Genomic DNA, 20,858 nt, shown 5'->3' with positions numbered 1-20,858 from the left:
GGGCCAGTCCTCCGGTCAGGAACACCTCCCGTAGCCCCTGAGGATACTTGGAAAGATATGTCAGGGACACAAAGCCACCGAACGACTGGCCAAAGATGGACCACTGCTTCTTCTCGGCGGGGTAGTCCTCGGTCAGACAGCGCCGAACAGCTTCCAGATCGCGGACGTTGTTGTCCTGGCGGAATAGCTTGAGATAATCGGCCTGCTCCTGGGGGCCGCCTTGCAGCTCCAGTGTGTCTGCCGTAATGGTAGCGCTGAGGCCTGTGCCGCGGTAGTCCAGAAACAGCATCTGGTAGCCCCTATTCAGGACAAAGCGGGTGATTGGCGACTCCTGGGGCTCGCGGTTGCCAAAGCCTGGCCCACCCTCGAGGTAGACAAACCAGGGTTTCTGGGCATAGTGGTAGAAGTCGGCAGATGAGAGAGGGATGATAGGGACCTCTCTCTTTGTTACACTTCGGGCGAACAGCCTGATGGACCCACTAGAGGGATTGTTGTAGTCCTTGGGGACCTCAAAGGCATATTCTGTTACCAGTAGTTGGCCTAGGCACCGTTTAGCAATGTTTCTGTGTCAATGGGAGGATACTGGACTGAATGGATGAGCAGCTCCTTTGTGGGACGTGCAGGTGAGCAATTAGCTCTGTAATGAAGCCTTACCTGGAACCAGGTGGGTGTGATGGCTCAGAAGCCTGGCCGGCTCGATGCCATCTGACGCGGCAGCAGGACCGAAGCTGTGATGCGACGGGTCGTACATGCTCACCATCCTGCCAGAAGCTCGACAAGGCGGCACGATGCGTCAAAGGCACTGCTTAAAGCGGTGTTCTCTAGCCTCTAGCCGGGCTTGTTGGTTACTGAGGGGTTCTCAAAGAGATATCTAAGATAAGACTTGTCGGAAGCCAAGCCGAAACCGCAATATTTATATTCAAGACAGGAAGGGTTGCTGGAAAAGCGAGTTTTGTGGACGCCCTAAAGGAAAGGGAATAATATGAAATTGAGTCATATAGTAAACATGCTAATTCGTCTGATTTAATTTGATGTGGTGTGAAGTGAAATTCTGTGAAGGCATTCGTATATCTAACTAGTTGCCTTACGGACAAGGTAAGGTAGGAAAGGTAGGTACTATGTAGATATTGTAGGTAGACCAAGGCGGCTCGTCCCACCGAGCCACCCTAACTGGCTCTGCCTTGTGGTAGTTGCCAGTTACTGTTGCTGGCTAGGATATCTAGGTGTCTATGACTCTATAGGCGTCTATTCGGCCGCCGGCTTACTGGCGGCAACGCGTCGTGGAATTCGACGACTACCTGCCTTACTGAACATGATGTGCATACCGGCTATCATTGTCAAATTCAAATGTGGAAAGCACAGGCACGCGGGAGTATCAATAAAGATAATTCAATTCAACCTCCTCGCATTGTTGTTCGACCATGGCGATCTCAGCTCAAGCTAAATATTCATCATCTGCTGGGTATGCCCCAGTCTATTTGTTACTCGTGGTGGAAGACCATAAGGTTGGATTTACTCAATGTTTGTCTACCCGGAATACATGTTTGAGTAGTTTAGTTGTGCAATCTTCAAGATTTGGATGCTCTTTCGCAACAGCCGGTATCAAAGGTTCCCACAGCTCTCTTGCATGAGACGGTGGGTTACATTACAACTTACTGGGTAGAATGACGACTTTCACTGACCCTACTGAAATACTCAGCTCATGGTGGCACTGTTTTGCGATGATCTATGTCTGTCATGTCCAATTCAGCAAGCAAGTATGGCTCTAAAAGCAATTGGAGCAGACAAGTCACATCTTGGTGACAGTTCAGAAAAGAAAACCTAAGATATGTTTGAAGCTTTAGAACACTGAGGCGCTTCTACAGGTTGACCGCAGAGGCATACTGCGTAGGCGCTAGAGGCGGCATACGTCAGCCGTCTGAAGCCCTGGAGTGCTGGAGTGCTGGAGCCGACGCCTGCCGGAGCTCGGCAGAACCTTTTGGCTGAGCGATCCTCGGAACCCTTCCAATTCCGTCCCTGGTCGGAACTTTCAAATTCTCTTCGTGACTGAAAAAGAGCACGCAACCAACGCTTTTGGTGTAGCGAGAGAGAGGCCACTCCCTCCGACTCCAAACACCCAAATGACCAGCAATCCCAACCCGCACTCCGCGCTGCTGGCAACAGTCGTATCTTAGATGGTGCTCTGATATGATATGATATGACTTGGCATGATATGGATCATCAACAGCTGGCCCAGACTCTGGTCGAGTCTTTCAATGCACTGGCCGACGAAGTGCAGGGTTTGATCGACCGCAAGACCATTCTCGAGCACAAGCTGCGCTTCGCACACGAGCAGGTATGTCCAGGCCATCTATCCCCCTTTGTCACCTGTTTCTTTCTCTCCCTTTTCGCTCTTGATGCGCGGGAGGATTCCTATGATGAGTTTATCTTAGCTCTAGATCTAGAGCTGCCATCTGGCGGCCATGTAGACATCTTTTTCTAAATCTCTGATCCCCCAATCCTTTCCTCTTTCTCTTTCTGGACTTTTTGGTGCGGCGAATCCTGGTTCTAGGCGGCTCTCAGCTGACACCTCCGCGCCCACGCGCGCGCGCCGCAGTACCAATACCTCGCCGATAAGTATGCTCCGGCGGCCCCAGATATCTCCGAGACCTTGGCCAAGCTGCAACTTCCTCCCGACATCCACCATCCTTCCCTGATCAACACTCCTCACGTCCCGTTGCCCAGCAGACGCCAGTCCGACAGTGCTCAGGCCGAGCTGGCTATCTTCATCCGCGAGGGCCGCAAAGTCGCGCATCAGCTCTCCGCTCTCGCCGATGCCAGCCGGGGCAGCGGCTCGACTGGAGAGACCTTCTCCACCAACATGACATCCATGTCCACCGTTTTAGAGCAGGACTTCACCGTCGAGGGCAAGAAGGGCCACTTGGGCTGCCCCTTCTCCCGGCCCGCACCGAATGGAGACGCCGACGCCCAACCCAACGGCGATAGCGATGCCCAAGATGCGACACCGGATCATTCAGGCGATCCAATATGTGCTGCCATGGTCGAAGAATCAGCATCCGGCGAGGCCACTGCTAATGGCGCTGCCAAATGCCCTATACGATTCCTTGACAAGCACTCGCCAGAAGAGATTGCCAACTATGTCGAGAAACACAAACATCAGATCCCGCGCAGCCATGAGGTCTGTGTCCGCAGATATCAGAGAAACGAAGAGCAGATACGAAAGCTAGATGCCAAATACGGAAACCTCGCCACGATGATCCAAGACCTGAGTCACCTCCATGCTCCGATGTTGCCGTCAGCAGAAGCTGAAGCCGGTGCCGACGTGGAGAAAGTCTCGAATGAGCGTGTTGAAAACTGGGCTCAGGAAGTGAGTGCCAACTCGACGGACGACCCTGAGAAGATGGATCCTGTGCCACAGAGTGAGGACAGTGATCTTGACCGTCAGAGTCACTTTGATCGACCCTTGAAGGAGGTCAGAGTAGGCGAGTCACCAAGCCGGCCGTGGGGTATCTCCGTGCCCATCTACGATAGAGTCTCGGGATTTGATGTGCAAGACGAGCGGCCTGTATCACCGCCACCGGCACCAGTGCAGATGCCTGGTCCTGTGCAGACACCAAAAGCTGCACCTGCTAGAAAATGCCCTTTTGACCACACGAAGCTTACGCCGCTTAATGGGATGAAAGCTCCCCATCTACCGCACCTGGAGCCCGACCCAAGCCCCCGACAGATCCCAGAGGATCATGTCATGAACCAGCCCGCTACTCCTCCAAAGCAGCAGGTTCCCCCTTACAGTTCGCCTCCACCGCAACCGACATTTATCAACGCTGCGGATATGTCCAAGACGACCGGTGGCGGTGCTCCCCAGATTGTCTTCAATGGCCCGGTATTCATTGGCTATCCCATGGAGCAGGCAATCCAGTTTATGCAGCAGTTTCAGAACCCACGGTGATGTTCTCCAGTGGGCGAATGTTATATCATGATGGAAATTTTGTAAAGCGATGGCGTTAGGCAAGCAGCATCGGGTATGGCGTTTTGCTTTTAGTAAATTGTACAGGGGAAATTGACTGTCATGAGCTTGCTGGGGATACCACGGACGATAGGACACAATGGATGGTTCAAGTAGTATGGTTGCATTTAGCCCTCCTTTCAAGGGAATTTTGCATCGCCTCCTATATCTTGTGTACGTCTATGATACGTCGTCCAAAGCTACTTCTTAGCCTACAAACCTCCTGCTTCCCCTTTTCTATGCGAAGCCTTTGAAACGCCTTGAAATAACAATCCCATTGTACATGATTCTAGCACTCATTCAATCATCTACTTCCTCTGCGCCTTCCCCTGAGAGGTCCCATCCTCATCCGTAAAGCTGTCTCTATAGCCGCCTCCCTCGACGCCATCCGTGTTGTCCCACAGCGAGATGTCATCGTCGTCCATCAGCGCCGCGGCGTCTGCGTCGTTTGGGTCCATCAGCCGCGCGTCCTCCTCCTCGCTGTCCGCATAGTCGCCGGCCCCGGGCAGCCCAGCGCGGGCCGCCGCCGCCGCCGCTTCGGGATCCTCCTCGCGCGCCAGCTCGGCCGCCCGCGCCATCGTGCGCCGGTAGATGACATAGCCGACCGTGGCGCCTACGAGCCCGCCGACGGCCATGGAGACGTAGTTGATGGCGCGGTCGCCGCCGCTCATGGTGTCGCCCTTCTCGGCGAGCAGGGCCAGGCGGCTGCCGATGAAGACGTGGACGAGCAGCTTGGGGCTGCTGAGGGCGGTGGCGAGGGCGAAGGCGCCCGGGTGGATGTTGGGGATGGTGGCGAGGAAGCCGTTGCTCAGGCTGTAGGGCAGGGGGCAGAAGCGGATGAGGGCGAGCACGACGAGGCCGTCGTGCCGCAGGACGTGGCCCAGCGCCTGGAAGCGCTTGTCGTGCCCGACCAGCCGGTCCACGTAGCCGCTGAAGACGGTGCGGCTCGTCACGAACGCCGCCAGGCTGCCCGCGACGCTGGCCGTCGCCACGATCGGCCACCCCAGCGGGAACCCGTACACGAAGCCCGCCACCGTGCACGCCGTGCTGTACCCGATCATGGGCGGGAACGCCGTCCCGAACGTCAGGAACCAGACGATCAGCCACCCGCCGGGCAGCGCGCGCCACTTGGTCGACACGGGACCGAGCCAGCCGAAGATCTTGTGCGAGTAGACGAGAGCGAGGATGGAGAGGATGAAGACCGCCACCAGGGCGACGACCACGAGCACGCGCTGCAGCGGCGAGAGGCGGTAGAACAGCTTCAGCGCCCAGCGAGTTGTCTGCTCGCCGGTGCGGATGAGTTGTGTCACGAAGGACCGGTTCTGTGTCGAGGACGCCCTGCGGTTCGGGTTGAACGGGCGAGTGGACAGTCGGCGGGCGGAGACGGAGGGTCGGGTGCGCACCCAAGGCGGGGCAGGGGAAGACTCGCCGTGGTCCTCGTCATCGGAGTCACCATGGCGCGGTGATGTTGGCGTATTGACTGGCGATGGGGATAGGGACAGAGCCGCTGCTGCGGACTTGTAGTCGGCGGGCATGATTTGATGTCGCTCCGAAGCGAGGCCGGAACTGCGGCGGAAGCGTCGGATTGTGAAAGCGTACGCTTATGATGGAATAATCGATCGAATTGCTACCTCCTCGTAGCCATTGGGGTCTGGTTGTGAAGGTAGAAGATCGAGTTTCGGGATCCTTGGGGAGATGTTTGAGGATGTACAAACTGTAAGGGTCTTGCTGGGCTTGAGCGCCGCCTCAGCCACGAGTTGAGCTTACAGGTTACGACAGGGGCAGTGAAGCTTAGCTCCGCTAGCGTGGTAAGCTCCGAGTCCGACACAATGTGGCTACCTAAAGAGCGAGCGCTAGATGAGGTTTAGCGGGCGTGATGTCTTGCGGAAGAAATGAATGTTGGGCAGGTTGATATCTGGTGAGGAGAGTTGCACGAATGGCGAGTCACAGAGACAGTTTCACAGTTGTCTTGGAATAGACGTGCCGCTGGACTCTTCACTCAGCGACGTCATCAGCAGGCGGCGATCAAGCCCAGGACAGCTGATATGTAGGGCTGATAAGACTGGCGCTAACAAGAGCATCAACGGGGACCCTCCACCACCTTAAGGCAAGCCCGGTGATCTATTTACTCTAATTCATAGACCAAGTTATAATTGCCCCATGAGATGATCAGTCAAGTTTATGAAATTTGTTTATTATTATTTTCGTAGGGGAGTCTGTCATCGACCTCGATTCCCTGAGGGTCCCTTGGGCGGCTCCTTACCAGCCGTGGTGTCCCTTACCAAAAGCCTCACCTTGCCTTCCCCTATCTCGACGCCCTGGTCGAGAATATCGACCTCTTCCTTCGGCTCCTCTAACTTCTTCGCGCCATCTCTAGTCAGCGACTTGTCCCAGCTCCGAGCGTCTATGCCGAGGATCCCACCCATGTTGTTGCGATCTCCCGGAACGGAGAATTCGCGGTACGCATACCGCCACTCGTTGAGAAAATTCCGCAACGCCTTGCCCACCTTGTCCTTGCCGTTCTTGCTATGATGGCCAGTGCCTGTGATGGCATATATGGGTCTGTTCTCCTTGCTGTTCTCCAAAAGCACTCGCTCAAGGTACTCAACTGCCTCCTCAGGGTGAAGACCATGAAGATCTATATATATCTCTGGACTTGACAAGCTGTTCTTGTTACGCTCTTCATATAGCTCCTTTGCTGCTTCGCGATGTGCCTTCCTCATAAGATCGTTCTCGCTCTGGCCACGTAGACTCAGTGCCTTGGCCGCACGGGCATCATTGCGGTTCCAAGCTTGTGCCGCACTTCATAAGCCAGTCAGCAGGTGCTCAGGGATCGTCAGCTAAGTTGGATTCACAAACCTCTGTAGAAATTTATTCCTAAGCCCGCCATGCTTGATAGCTTCCTGACGGGACTTAAGATACGCCTTATTGGCCTTATCACCAGTTTCGAGCCATGGGATGTGCTTCGGGTTCGGAATCGCCTGGGCAGCAGCACTGTTCTCGCCGTTCCGAACACTCGTGGAGCTTCCATTTCGCCCGAGCTTCCTAGTCTCTTGGCGAGATGATCCCGGCCCAGGAGACGGTGACATCTTCACGATATCTGCTAATGAGCTTGGGGTGAAGGTTTCTTTCGGACCGTGGCCGTGACCACCTCTCTTTCCATGATGCTTCTTGCCAGATTTCGCAGGCGCTGATCCCAAGGTTGGGAAAGCTTCGGTGTCATCCAAAGATGGCGCGGATTGACTAGAGTCCTTCTGTTGCTGATGACGACTCCCTGGTCGAGACCGAGGACGACTGATATCACCACCGTACGTGTGGAGGGCTTTGAAGCCAGGAGGAGGTGTTATTCCAACACCAGGAAAGTTATTCGGGGAGGCGAATATGGGCAGCTGCTCTGGTGTGCCTGGCGCAAGGGCCGGGAAGCTATTGAAATCCTGGATCTGGATATTGGCTTGCACTTTTTGGGTAGGTGGCGTGCTGCTGCCATCCACGTTGAGACGGTTAATTAGATGGGCGGGATCATGTGAGAAAATGCATGTCTTCCCTGCCAGGCAGTTACCGGCGATCCAATATCTTCGCGCGATGTTAGTGACTGTCTCGTTCTCAAGAGTATCAGGAAACTTACTTGCAAACATGACTGCTCAGATCATGGCTGAACCGGCAGTCGGCGCGAGCGCATTGGCCCGTGGATAAAAAGAACTTACAAATCACGCCAGATTTCTGGTCTGCCGGTGTCGATGGTCGAAGTTCAGGAGTCATGGACTTGCCAATGAGAATGTTTTGCTCCTCGAGCTGAAGAGCTATGGCAGCGGGGTCCGGCATTTGACTCTCCATGATAGAGCTGATAGTGGCACCGAGATCATAGCCATGCATAGCCAGTGCGGCATCTATCTCCTCATCGGTTCTCGACTGGCCTAGAATCGAGCGAAGCATGTCATACGGGGTCATGTCCGTTTGCTGCGACGAGGAGAACTCTGGCGCCGCAGCATTCAGGCCGCTAGGCGTGCCGACAGACGAGGAGATGCTGATTGCATCATCACTCACGAGCCAGTCCACATTGTCCGACTGCAAATCACCAAAAATCTCCTGCGACGGAGTGTTGTCGCTCGCGAACTCGTAAGCATTAAGGTTCGGGCTGTGTGGAATGACAGGAGTAGCAAATGCCAGGCGGGGCGACGGCCGAGGGGATCCAAAGGGGGAGGCTGTTGATGACTTCGCACGACTGAAGCTGGAGGGAACGAACCCTGGCGGCGCCAACGGGCTGATGCCGAGGCGTGGTGATCCGGAAAGGGGCGTAGGAGAGCCCCTCCATGAAGCTGGGGAGGGTCGTCGAAGGATAGTCTGCCGTATAGGCGGCGGGGAGGTTGCGTTTCCCCCTCCTTCCCTGAATCTCCAGAGCGCGTCTAACACTGCATTTTCGAGGGCCTGACCAGTCAGGCTTGTTTCTTTCCTCAGCAGCTCCTCCAGCCTGTCCGTCTTGTCTTCCTCCTCGATACTCGAGTCTTGGAGGACCGGAAGGCAGATCTCGTATGTCTCGTCAGATACCATGCTTGCGACACGCGGCGAGAGGATCCGATGTGGGTATAGTAATCGCGGCTCGTAGTGGCCACGCTTCGCGAAAGTAAACGTTTCAGGGTATTATGATATAATTCGAACTGGGAGGGACCGGTCAGTCGGAAGGATGACAACCAAGCTGGCTGCGTCAGCCTTGAGGACCAGGACGGGAGTTGGGGTCGCGAGCCAAGGTGAAGTACGGTAGCTAACAAGGTATTGTGCTGCAGTTCGAGGGGTGTGAACAAAACAAAGGGCACGCCCTGCAGGGGAATCACCAAGCGGTGAAATCAAACACACGTGTCGCTAATCGGAAGTCCAGTGCGATAGACAACGCAAAGATGAAAAACGCAGGCTCTGGATGCTGAAAGAAGAGGTCATGACCTAGTGGCATGGTGTCATCCTTGTATCACAGCCAGCCGCATTATTCAACAACAAAGGCAATGGTGTCGGGTGCACGTCGGTCGTAGGAGTTACGCGGGCGCAGTCAGCTGCGACTCGACCGACAGTGAGCCCGCAGCTCAGGGATTAGCGCAAGCAGCGGTATGGTAAGAGTTGATTTCGGTGGGAGAAGTGAAGAGACGCAGGCTGCCAAAGCCAAATGGTCGAGCAAGGCGGATCGAGAGGTGGTTGTAGCGGTGTTGGTTGGCAGGATGTCTCGAGGCTCGCATGGACGCACTGCCTCGTTCGTAAGGCAAGGTAAGATTAGATAGATAGCCTTAATATCCCATGCAGTCGATGACTACGTAGCTTGGCCTGGGCGTACCGGGCGTCTGTCGCAGAGTCTCAAGTGCCTACCTACAGCGATGCAGGTAGGTCGAATGCGGGCGGATCGGCTGGTGGCAGGCACTTCAGCTGTGACAAAGCGAACCCAGCTGTGCAGGAGCCCCAGGATCCAGGTGATGCTGGTGCAGTGCTGATGTGATGTGATGCATTCGTCCGCGCTCCTCAGTTTGGGGGGAGGAACTGAGGCGTGGCTGCGTGGGGTTAGGAGCACCAGCGAAACGGGACTGGCCCGTCACCAGCTATCTCCGCTAGTAGGGGTTTCTTTGTCCATATCCTAACCTGGTACCCAGCTAGGAGGCACGTTAGTAGATAGCCTGAGATGGCCTAACTCCTTTACACCTAAACACCCAATTTGAGTTAGCTGAAGTACGTACCTCTCATTACCATCTAAACAACCTGGAAGCCACCACTGATACACGAGAAATTTACATGAAGTAGCTGCTGTTTTCCTTCTGCTATTCATTGATGATAAGAAGCATTTCAAGAGATCGAAAGATGTCACTGGCTACTACAAGCCGTTACCCTAATTTCCAGATGCTTAAGCAGTCATTCATGGTCCATCTAGAATCGCTAGTGCTGTGACATTGCTATCCTTGTTGAAGCATCTTTAAGAGATTATGACTACCTATGAAGACCATGCATCCTGCATCCAGGAGCTATTCAGCTCATGAGTTCGTCATGGGATTTCGTCGTCATCACCGCCTCCAAAGCCGAAACTAAAACCAGTACTCTCGTGTTGAGCCCCGTCAGTTTCTTCTTTGCCTATGGCAATATCCCATCTCCTCTTTTTTCTCCCATTTCTTCTTTCAACTTCCTTGAGCGCTTCCTCTAGCAATCCTGGATATTGCTGCTTCAGGCGGTTCATGAAGAGAGTGTAAGGATCGACGACCTCCCGTTTGAAGCCAGTCACTTGCTCTGCTCGGTCCTTAAGGAAGGACAGCACTTCTGCAAGGTGTGCATTGGGAACAAAGTTCTGGGTGAGCGCAATGCCGCTCTCAAGATTGACAACGAGATGCCACCAGCCACTCGGCACATGCAAGATCTCCCCAGCCTTGCAGATACCTTCTCTGCATTCTGGAAGCTGCCGAGCTTCCTCGTGGAATTCGAGCAGCCATTCGGCAATGCTCAGTGGGCTGGTGACCTCGCTGTTGTCTTGAGACACATAGACACCTGGCACGGAGACCGTTGGGGGAAACATGATCCAATATTTGGACCCTTGTATAACCGCATTCCAGGCACTGGTTCCATTCGGGTCCTTGTGAAACGTTGAGCCACTTCTTGCCGGTCCGATAATCAGCCATCGATGTGCTGGCCGTTCAGCTCCGAGCAGCTCGAACAAGTCTGGTCCGAAGCAGTCTGGTTTCCAGTAAGCCGCATCGTCGGACTTGCCGACTGTTATGCTCATCTTCTCCACAAATTTGCGGTCAAACAGATACAATGGGCTCTCATCCTGGTTTCTGTGCATGTAGTCGTAATATGTCGAAAACGGCCAGTCCACTGCCTCAGCTCGAAACTCGACATCACGATATAGCTTCAGGAGCTTGCTAACATTCCAGGACCTGGTAACAGGCCAAGGCCTGATACATTCTGTAAGAATGAAGGGCTTGTCGGCCCAATCAGCCGCGAAATTCTCATAACTGAGATCCTGGAATCGCTTGATCTCGTTTGCCCGCGAAATGTTGCTGCAATATTGGTCTAGCGAGATGTTACTGCAGACGAACGGCCGATGCAACACATCGGAGAACACATTGCTGCAATCAATACGGGCCTCCCTTCCTTTAGGCAGTTCGAGGAGAGTAGATCTCCAGGTGCCTTGCCATGTGAAAGGTCGCTTCTTCTCGGTGTGCGACCTACTTACATGTCAGTTACAGTATTTGAGAATGAACCCGGCTTGAAGTTGGAATAATTGCCACAGGTTGGCTACAAACGGAACTCGTGGTGTAAAGTGAGGAATGAAAACGAAAGAACTAGAACGAGGACGAATCCAACGAGTCTTTGCTATTGGGTCTAACGCCTCTACATTGCAGGGCACATCATGAGATATGTGGAGGAGAAATCGAGTTACCCCTCCATAAGCCTAGACTTCCTCTTAAGGCGAAAGAAGGAACAGGAGTGGCTACGGCTCAGAATAGTCGGGTAGAAGAAAATGTTCGGCGTCAACTCACTCTAGAAACAGTGGTTTCCAAAACTCATCCGAATGACAAAACGCAAATAGAAACTTGCAAGTATATCCTAACACCCGGAGAGTCTTGTGGTCGAGATACTCGAATAATTGGCTGAGAACCTCATCTGGGAGGGCCTGCAAGGTCCCTAAAGATTTTCGTGCACTGACAGCATCTGAGAGATACTGGTTACCAAGGGGTTTGATGCCGAGGGGATGGGATGGGATTGCGGGGGTCGATGACTCAAAGGACGTCTGGTCAACCAATGTGTCATTCACTGGTTCCCTCGTGGCTGTCCCATGGCCGTTGGCGTCGAGTTGTATGGCCTTGTGAGGCTCTTCGGTGGCGGAGAGAAGCATCCTGGGGCCACACCTTGGTCGGCAAAAAAACACACACGGAAGGTGAGATGACGGCTTTAAGATGATGTCTCCGATACCTAGATACCTAGGTAGGTATAACACGAACAAAATGCTAGCCACTGCTAATCGGATATTGGCCCTGTCTGTTGTAGCTAGTCCAACGCTATGATGACTCCAAATTGCCGCTTTGAAAGGATTCCAATGTCATCGGATGAGTCGAAGGTGCAGCAGATACACACCTAAAAAGCCTGCATTTGGGTGACTCTTGTAGTGAATGAATGATGTGTCTGGGTGGCTGCTAGAGTACTGGCCTGCTAGCCTCAGCTCTCAAGCATTTCTGTGTATTGCAGGGACCCACTATTTTCCTTAAGGCGGGTCATATTTGCCTCTAAGCTGTTAGGCTGTCCACCAGGGGCCTCCAGCAATGGAAGCTGCCACCCACGCCCTAGGCAAAAAAAAAAATAATTGGGTTATTGCCTCAGGCCCAATATATCAAAGGTCGCTACTTCCCCAAAATTTTCCTGCGAATCTCTTTTTCCCTATCACCACTTCAACAAACAGAACAGACATCACCAGATAAACCGACTCCCCTAGATTTGTTTGCTCTCCATTTCGTGAGAGCATTGAATCTGGTTTTCACTTCGATTATCTTCAATTCGACTGTGAGGTCTTCGCATCGCTTTCTCTTGAGAGACAGCTGTTGCGATTTTTTTTCTCGAGACAACCCCACCTCCGTCTTCGTCGATAAATTTCTAGATCCAAGCAGGGCTTGAGATCTGGAAATTCCTCACAAACTTAATCGCAATCATGGCTACTGACAAGGGACTCGAGGATGTCCCCGAGGGTAAGTTCTCCCTCGATTTCTCCTTGTTGTCCCTGCCCCGCGCCTGCCTGCGCCCCGCGATGCGAAATCTTCCAGGGAGGCAGGCGGGCCTCACCGACAACGCGATCATGACCATCATGACAGTAATTGAAAAGCAACGAAACTAACCGCGCCTTCGCTTTGCAGGTCAAATCGAGTCCAACTACGATGAGACTGTCGACTCTTTCGATGAGATGAACCTCAAGTCTGAGTTGCTTCGAGGTAAGATACTGCTTGGATTTCAGCCGTGCGCTGCGCAGGGGTTAGGCTAACTTTGGTCAAGGCATCTACGCTTATGGCTTCGAGCGTCCGTCTGCTATCCAGCAGCGCGCCATCATGCCCGTCATCAAGGGTAAGCGCGACCTGACTATTGTCTGAGATGCTTCCACGACTAATTACATTTTCAGGCCATGATGTTATCGCCCAGGCCCAGTCCGGTACCGGCAAAACCGCCACCTTCTCCATCTCTGTCCTCCAGAAGATCGACACCAACGTGAAGCAGTGCCAGGCTCTGATTCTCGCTCCGACCCGTGAGCTGGCTCAGCAGATCCAGAAGGTCGTTGTCGCCATTGGCGACTTCATGAACATTGAGTGCCACGCCTGCATTGGTGGAACCAGTGTTCGCGATGACATGAAGGCCCTTCAGGAAGGACCTCAGGTCGTCGTTGGAACTCCTGGCCGTGTCCAGGACATGATCCAGCGACGATTCCTCAAGACCGATGGCATGAAGATGTTCGTGCTCGACGAGGCCGACGAGATGCTTTCTGTAAGTCCTTATCAACATGTGTTTGTATAGCGAATTTCTTACTAACATTTATTCCTCCAGCGTGGTTTCACTGAGCAGATCTATGACATCTTCCAGCTCCTGCCCCAATCCACCCAGGTGGTTCTCCTCTCTGCTACTATGCCCCAGGACGTTCTGGAGGTTACGACCAAGTTCATGCGCGACCCCGTTCGTATCCTCGTCAAGAAGGACGAGCTTACCCTGGAAGGTATCAAGCAGTTCTACATCGCTGTCGAGAAGGAGGAGTGGAAACTCGATACCCTCTCTGACTTGTACGAGACGGTTACTATCACCCAGGCCGTCATCTTCTGCAACACCCGCAGAAAGGTTGACTGGCTCACCGATAAGCTCACCGCTCGTGACTTCACCGTCTCTGCCATGCACGGTGACATGGACCAGGCTCAGCGTGACCTGATTATGAAGGAATTCCGATCCGGTTCGTCTCGTGTCCTGATTGCCACTGACCTTCTGGCCCGTGGTATCGATGTCCAGCAGGTCTCGCTGGTCATCAACTACGATCTCCCCGCCAACCGGGAGAACTACATCCACCGCATTGGTCGTGGTGGTCGTTTCGGTCGTAAGGGAGTTGCCATCAACTTCGTTACCGCCGAGGATGTGCGCATGATGAGAGAGATCGAGCAATTCTACAGCACCCAGATTGAGGAGATGCCCATGAACGTTGCCGATCTGATTTAGATCATACCTCATCTAATCCGCCAGTTTCCTAATTTTTGTCTGCATACGGATACGCCGCAAACCGAGTTGGGTTTGGGGGAAGTCTCTCCGCTGGGGACTTCCTCTATGGGGTATCTGTGTCGCGTTGGTCGATAGAGAGAGAAGGGGGCTGCGTCGCCAGACTTCTGGCAAGGGTGCAGTTTGAGGGACGTCTTCTCACAAAAGTGACTTGCATTTTGAGGGTCTGCGGCTCCTCTTGCACCTTAATATCCACGGCAGGTGCACGGTGCCTACCAAACGATAATAGGCAGGATCTGCGTTTTGCTTCGTTTTCCCTTTCTGTAACTACTGGCCTAGGTACCGCAAATGAAAAATTGTCTTTTAGACGGACTACGCAAGTCTTACTATCTCGACCTAAATGTGATTTCGTGAAAGGTGACTGGTGATGATGTACAACGATATGATGTTTCAAAATATATGAAGATTTCTAGTGTGTAAGAGACTGTTTTAACATTATAGAATATCAAAGCATTATTGTATTGTAAGCCTCACTTGGTATCCATTGTCTTCTATAAGACTTGTGTTTCATCCCTACATATACCTAGATTCCCTCGATACTCACTGCTGGGAAGGCTACCCAAAATACATTGGTTGGGTCAAGTAAAGGGGAGACGGCATGGCATTGTACTTGCCAAGTCGCGCTACTTAGGGTAATGCGCCGATTGGTGTAATTTTGCAGCCGCCTCCCCTAAAGCCATATGAGCAAAGACTTTCCAGGTACCTGGCCCGCGAAACGGTCCTCGTGTGACGGTAGGCTGGTGCCCAAGTTTTCGGCACGGTCCTCCTGCACCGGACCATTCTACAAGGTTTCTACCTAGCCTTTTTGTCAACCCACCGATTCAGCCGCGTCTCCGTTGCCTACTTCGTGGAAACATCCATTTGGGCAATCGTGTGCCGATTCTCTCTATCAAGCGCCGCGTGTCACCAGAAAGCCCCTATATTTTTCTCTTTGCCTTGTATAACGTCGAAGTATGGATCGCAGTCTCGACGAGATTCTTGCTGAGCGCGTATGTTGAAAAAGCACTCCACACCCTGTAGCCTTGCCTGAGGCTTTGCTGACAATCCTCCAGAAGAGCAAAGATGGCCCTCGCGGTGGTCGAGGCGGCGGCCAGAGGCGACGTGAGCGCGACAGACAGCAGGAATATCCCCGCGATGGCGTCAGAAAGGTGCGTCCTGCGTCCATTCTTGAACAAATACGGTTCCAGACGCTCGACTAAAATGTGCCTTTCGCAGGTGCAACACTCTCCTACCCCTTCCTGAATGCATCACCTCTTCGGTCCCTTCAATGCCGTCGCAGCTCCCGATGCTCGCTCGATTGCCCGGGATCGCGGCCGAGGAAGGTAATTGATGAGAAAAACAAGCTGACAACTATCACCTTTCGGCGGAACAGTCCTTTCGCGACGACGCACCCCGAAATCTAGATACGTACGTGCTTGGACTATATGCGCCACGATGGAATATGTACATGAGGCTAACCTACATGTAGCGAATGGGTTCACGACAGATTCGAAGATAATTGTACTTGAAGACACCGATCTACCCTTCGGGATGCCCGGCTGACGCATATTTCAGCTTCTCGCAGATCCCGACAACCGCGTCGAGGCCGAGAATCGCCAGAGCCGCAAGGGTATGTAGATAAGATCCAGAAATTATATCTTCTCATGTACTGATTGAAGGAACCCAGTGACTCGAAAGGCACCAAAGTTCGAGTTGACAACCTGCATTGGGAGCTCACTAAGGAGGATCTCGATGTATGGCCTTCGCTCTTAGTCATTGAAAACCCGCTCATGAATTATAGGACCTCTTCACCCGAATTGGACCAGTGATCAAGCTCGACATTCGTTACGACCGTGCTGGTCGCTCTGAGGGCACCGCATTCGTCACATACGAGTCGCATCAGGATGCGTCAAAGGCGGTCCGAGAATTCGATGGGGCCAATGCTAATGGTAAGACTCTAGGTAGCTGAGAGTTGTAGTCCAAACTCTAACACATACAGGCCAACCTATCAAACTTGCTATTGTCCCCTCAGGACCTGGCCCTCGCCGCAATCCTTTTGACACTGCGATCATGCCTGGGCGTCCACTCGCGGAGCGCATCACCGTTCCCGGCGGACGCAGCCGCTCCTTGTCTCCAGGTCGAGATCGAGACGGAGCCGCTCGTAAGGGTATTGATAGGTACGTACCCGGTGGCAATGGCAGTCGGTCTCGGAGTCCCCTACCCAATAGAAGAAGGGAGGGTGGCCGACGTCCTGGCGCGAGGAGAGAGGGCCGTGGTGCACGACGGGATGAGGGAGAGCGCAAAGGAAGAGAGGGTCGCACCAAGAAAACTCAGGAAGAACTAGATGCCGAGATGGACGACTACTTCGGCGGCGGCGAACCTGCACATTCCGTAGCGCCGTCGAATGGAAACGGTCAGGCAACAGAGGCGACAGGGGATGATATTGACATGATCGAATAAGTGTCACAGGTGGCAAGCGGCGACGGAAGAACAGCAATGCCAACAGTTACGATTAAACATTAAGAGCCCTGAGGGCCGTGCTATATGGCTAATTTTGTCTATGCCTTGTGATCCATGATGATCGCCCAATAGACTCCTCGCGACGCCGTCCCTCAGATAATCTACATACAATTGCCGCATACTTCAATCATTACTATTCAAGGTTAGTCGTCGTGTGGTATTATGGATGAGGTCTGACGGATCAAAGACGGGGCTGCTCACTTACAACAATGCCAAAGTTAGATCACCCCTGAGGCTCGCTTTGAGTGTTATCTCAACGTCGAGGTTCAGGTCTAACTTAATGCGTAGACTGCTTTTCTCCTTGGCCTCGGGTTTGGGAGGCGCCAGATCGCCTGGGTTTACAACACGTACTGGCACTTGGATGGGGTGTTCATGTGTTGGCATTCCGTGCTTTGCTCTACCGCCATGTGAGGGAGAAGTCATGGGGACGGCGACTGGGTCGTTATCTACATAGGTCGGATACGGTGTGTTCCAGCTTGCACTATGTTGACCACTGGGGAAAGTCTTTTTGTTCGACCGTCTTTGCCGGCCGTGTGATGGCGCCTCGAAAGCAAAGTTATTATCGCTGAACGTCCCAACTCGTTCGTGGCTGTTCTGCTCACGCTGCTGCTGTGATTGACCACGACAATATGTATTGCGCTGCTGGTTTCCTTGTTGGCGAGAGGCCCTTTTCGAACCAACTTCCGAAGGCGGAGGGCTTTCATACCCAGGCCAACTAGGGAATGCAGGATAGGGGCCGGCATGCATAGGTGTCTGCTGATATCGTGGCACATGAGAGATGTCTTCTTCGTCTTGATCTGATTCGGCATCCTCGTCCTCCTCAGTCGAGGCATCCTCAAATATGCCTTTCTCACCCGTCTCTACCACTTGAGGAGCCATGTGCGGCTGATTTTCAACCGCCTGAGGTGCCTGATCATTAGCTACATGTGTAGCTTGACGACTGCCTTGTGGTGACTCCGGAGGTGACGGGATCTGGGACGGCGCTTCGTTCGAAGCCATCGAGCCTGATAAGGAAACCTGCTCCGGGTCCTGTTGTTCAGGAACTAGACACCAAAACACCGAATATATTTTAGATGACAAACTGAACATTCCAAATCATGAATTTTTCCTTCACGACTAGAATCTAATATACTGGAGAGGCTGGACGACCTGAATGCACAATGACATCCTTGCAGATACAGAGCCGAGCTGGGTAACACCCTGTTCCAACGCCTACACCTTCAAAAACCCGCATTGGTCCTCTTTGCGGACGGCATTTCCTCTCAGGGCATTACATACTTGATTGAGAACGCCACATCTGGAGGGGATCATAGTGAGTTGGGAATATACCTCTGTGACGTGCCATATCACTGGCGAAATAATGCACATTGTTCTGAGATCCCCGTACTTTCAGGGACTCATCATCGTTAACGCGTTGCCACGGAATACGGTGGTGGTGTCGATCGCCCCGGAATCCGCAAGGGGAAACCTGATTTAGGTCAGCCGCAATACGACGGTTAGTTAGGAACAGAACAAGATTTGAGGCGAGATCCAGTTTTGGCTGTTGTTGCAGACGTATAATTGTGCCTGTTATAGGCGGCACAGGGACACTAGGATAGTGCAGCCTCGCCTTGATCTCTCAATTGAGAAGCATGCTCCGGCAGCGTCGCGGCACTGACATGAAATACCTCTTAGCCTGGGTTACTGTTTGACCTCGCTCCAAATAGGCTTGAAAATTATCATCCTTATGATATATGTATCTGGTCTGGTTGACCATCTACTATAATGTCCTAAGATGTGTATACCCAAGGTGAAGTATTATCAATCCGTCTTCTTCCTCTTCTGCTCCAATCCCTCCGCCATAGCAGCTGCTATGTCTTCCGCGGTCCGGCCTCTCTTCCGTTGTCCGATCTTCTCCTGGCCGAGGACTGTGTCTTCCGCTACCGACTTGTAAACACCTGCGGCTCCTTGGAAGATGAATGGCTCAAAGCCCCCTTCCTCGACATGCGTCTTGGAGATCTCCTCCATTTCCCTAACCCATCGATAAGCCTTAGGTGCCATGCCCACAAGGCCTTTCTCAGTCTGCACCACACGCGCCGGGGCGAGTGCAGCCAGCGCCTCCTGTAGGTCACCCAGCACGCCGAGACGCTGCGCCGTTGTGTAAGACTGTATAGCGATGGCCGTGTAGCCCTTGGACAGCGAGGCGAAGCACATCTTCAAACCAGATGCGGCCCCAATGGTATCCGAGATGTGCTTGATGTTGAGAGTCTTCGACAGGGTCTCGCCGTACCCCGGAATATCAGCTAGTTTGTGCGGACCGGACGCTGGGAGCCATGGCACTTCCCATTCTCCCTCCGGCGAGTCTTTTGGCGCTGGCGGACCGCCGAGGATGCTTCCATCGATAAAGCGCACCGGAACGGCAGCCTTGTCAATCTTCTGGGCGATGTCCTTGATCGTAGACGGCGCAACAGCGTTCATGTCAGCAAAGTACAGCGGGGGCTCCCTCTTGACGCCGCCTGAGAGGGCGTCGATGACCCGCTGCGCCGTCGCTGCCGCATCGCGCGGAGGGACAATAGAGAGCAAGACGTCACATTTCTTGACTAGGTCGATGTCTGATGTGATGTTTTCGACTTGCGCCGCCTTGACTCTATCTAGTGTGTCTTGACTGGCGACGTGTTAGTGAAGAATGTTTGGTACAGTAGAAGAACATCGGGCAGTATAAGTGGCTCTAATCGTCTTTGCCAAGAGCCAATTTGACTTACCTACGTCCTTTGGCATTGGTTGCGACTGAAAACCCCTTGGCTACGAGGAGTTTCGCAATGCCTGTGCCCATATCTCCAAGGGACAGGATGCCAATTGTTGCAAGCTTCGAGGCAGCCATTTGCGCCAGTAACTGAATAGACTCCTGACAAACAATCTTCGGTATTGATCTACAAATTCTTTGAAAATGACAAAATCTTGTATTTAATCCCGTGTTCTGTTTATCATATGTCAAAAGAGAAAAAATAATTGGAGTGTAAAGTCTATAAATACCTAGGTACAGACAGTCAACTACGCTTGTTGTGCAAATGGGATGGTTATTTCCACACGAATTAAGTATTGAATGAATTGACGACAGCGCATCCACGAATGGCGCGGGACGCTAGCCATGGCCTGAATTCCTTAAGACCGAGATAAAGGAGGGATGGATGCTTCCGCAATTACATGCAAGCTTACATAAACAGGATATAACCTATCATTCCTATTTCCTACCATTACAACTGTATTCTACAGGAGATTGTACAGACAAGACTAAAAGTACAATGCTGAACGTCATATAAACATCGAATACTCTCATAGGAATACACTGCCTTTCACCGAAGACCTTTATCGCCAATGTTGCAGGCCGTTCCAAATATAAGAGTTGGGAGCATCAAGCTTGGTGATAAGTTTGTTGCTGGATGAGGTGGATGATATGAACAGGCCTTGTGTTGAAATTCCTCCAAAATGACCGGGCAGGATTTCCATAGAAGGCGTTCCGATTACCTCGATCTCTGTTGAACTGATGTCGTGAGTGCCGAGTACAGTTGTGGGCAAGGCACCTTTGTTAACGATGGTTGAAATGCTGTCTTGTAGCAGGGTTGGCGAGACGAAGAACTGTACATATGATCCGGGAGTAACGATACTGTCCGCCGACGATTCGCCCCGGAAAGATTTGATGAAGCTCTCTATATCTTCATCACCTGGTGTTGTATAAGTCGTCTGTGGATCTAGAGAGAGCAGTCCTTGCTTCAAGCCCCATCCTCCGCCACCACTTACTATAAGGTCATGGTCAGCGAATTTAAATCAATGGGCCTCGGAGATTCATACAAATTTTATGAAGGTGACATCCCGATGTCAAAAGCTTTGGAAATAGCTCTGCAAACGCTTGGGCGGAATCCCGCTCTCCTTCTGAACCAAGGTATTGGACGCTAGGCATGGAATCTAAGATTCCAGATTCAACGACTGGCTCAGGTAAAACAAGTGCCCAGACGCCAATTGGGCCTGGCACAAAATCGGGGTCCGCTTGCGAGCGTGCATCGAGCAGTTTCGGCACGTTTGCTTCAAGCTCCTTCGAAGCTGGAGATGGCTGGCCGTC

General features: G+C 52.7%; 8 protein-coding genes across 8 annotated transcripts in view; 3 read left to right on the top strand and 5 right to left on the bottom strand.

The window, feature by feature from the left end:
• The window catches only part of UCRPA7_6607 (putative proline iminopeptidase protein), a gene marked incomplete at both ends in the record, with an annotated part of 1,579 nt that extends 828 nt beyond the window's left edge, over nucleotides 1–751 (bottom strand). The window contains 2 exons of the mRNA XM_007919144.1: nucleotides 48–540; nucleotides 655–751. Coding sequence (XP_007917335.1) covers nucleotides 48–540; nucleotides 655–751 — 590 coding nt within the window. The remainder of the gene's footprint in view (nucleotides 1–47; nucleotides 541–654) is intronic.
• Nucleotides 752–2,120: 1,369 nt separating this feature from the next.
• UCRPA7_6606 (hypothetical protein) lies at nucleotides 2,121–3,949 on the top strand (the record flags this gene model as incomplete). The annotated part of the gene is made up of 3 exons (XM_007919143.1): nucleotides 2,121–2,165; nucleotides 2,228–2,335; nucleotides 2,597–3,949. 3 exons carry the CDS (start codon nucleotides 2,121–2,123, stop codon nucleotides 3,947–3,949), a joined length of 1,506 nt encoding a protein of 501 aa, XP_007917334.1.
• Nucleotides 3,950–4,314: 365 nt separating this feature from the next.
• UCRPA7_6605 (putative tlg2-vesicle protein of 38 kda protein) lies at nucleotides 4,315–5,541 on the bottom strand (the record flags this gene model as incomplete). Its single annotated transcript, XM_007919142.1, has 1 exon — nucleotides 4,315–5,541. One exon carries the CDS (start codon nucleotides 5,539–5,541, stop codon nucleotides 4,315–4,317), a length of 1,227 nt encoding a protein of 408 aa, XP_007917333.1.
• Nucleotides 5,542–6,225: 684 nt separating this feature from the next.
• On the bottom strand, nucleotides 6,226–8,554 carry UCRPA7_6604 (putative ccch zinc finger and smr domain containing protein; the record flags this gene model as incomplete). Its single annotated transcript, XM_007919141.1, has 4 exons — nucleotides 6,226–6,808; nucleotides 6,866–7,196; nucleotides 7,711–8,141; nucleotides 8,415–8,554. 4 exons carry the CDS (start codon nucleotides 8,552–8,554, stop codon nucleotides 6,226–6,228), a joined length of 1,485 nt encoding a protein of 494 aa, XP_007917332.1.
• Nucleotides 8,555–10,019: 1,465 nt separating this feature from the next.
• On the bottom strand, nucleotides 10,020–11,680 carry UCRPA7_6603 (putative f-box and domain-containing protein; the record flags this gene model as incomplete). Its single annotated transcript, XM_007919140.1, has 2 exons — nucleotides 10,020–11,193; nucleotides 11,676–11,680. 2 exons carry the CDS (start codon nucleotides 11,678–11,680, stop codon nucleotides 10,020–10,022), a joined length of 1,179 nt encoding a protein of 392 aa, XP_007917331.1.
• A 991-nt stretch (nucleotides 11,681–12,671) lies between these two features.
• On the top strand, nucleotides 12,672–14,206 carry UCRPA7_6602 (putative atp-dependent rna helicase eif4a protein; the record flags this gene model as incomplete). Its single annotated transcript, XM_007919139.1, has 5 exons — nucleotides 12,672–12,708; nucleotides 12,874–12,948; nucleotides 13,010–13,078; nucleotides 13,134–13,492; nucleotides 13,553–14,206. The coding sequence occupies 5 exons, from the start codon at nucleotides 12,672–12,674 to the stop codon at nucleotides 14,204–14,206; spliced, it is 1,194 nt and encodes a 397-aa protein (XP_007917330.1).
• A 1,010-nt stretch (nucleotides 14,207–15,216) lies between these two features.
• Nucleotides 15,217–16,702, top strand: UCRPA7_6601 (putative rna binding domain-containing protein; the record flags this gene model as incomplete). The annotated part of the gene is made up of 6 exons (XM_007919138.1): nucleotides 15,217–15,252; nucleotides 15,316–15,411; nucleotides 15,818–15,872; nucleotides 15,941–15,996; nucleotides 16,044–16,191; nucleotides 16,242–16,702. 6 exons carry the CDS (start codon nucleotides 15,217–15,219, stop codon nucleotides 16,700–16,702), a joined length of 852 nt encoding a protein of 283 aa, XP_007917329.1.
• Nucleotides 16,703–18,562: 1,860 nt separating this feature from the next.
• On the bottom strand, nucleotides 18,563–19,622 carry UCRPA7_6600 (putative 6-phosphogluconate dehydrogenase protein; the record flags this gene model as incomplete). The annotated part of the gene is made up of 2 exons (XM_007919137.1): nucleotides 18,563–19,406; nucleotides 19,504–19,622. The coding sequence occupies 2 exons, from the start codon at nucleotides 19,620–19,622 to the stop codon at nucleotides 18,563–18,565; spliced, it is 963 nt and encodes a 320-aa protein (XP_007917328.1).
• Between the last annotated feature and the right edge of the window lie 1,236 nt (nucleotides 19,623–20,858).

Source organism: Phaeoacremonium minimum (assembly GCF_000392275.1).
Source record: "Phaeoacremonium minimum UCRPA7 unplaced genomic scaffold PA7_03_scaffold_479, whole genome shotgun sequence".
In the NCBI taxonomy this organism is placed as follows: domain Eukaryota; kingdom Fungi; phylum Ascomycota; class Sordariomycetes; order Togniniales; family Togniniaceae; genus Phaeoacremonium; species Phaeoacremonium minimum.
Note: the sequence above shows the minus strand (reverse complement) of the source record. Positions and strands in the feature narration are given on the sequence as shown.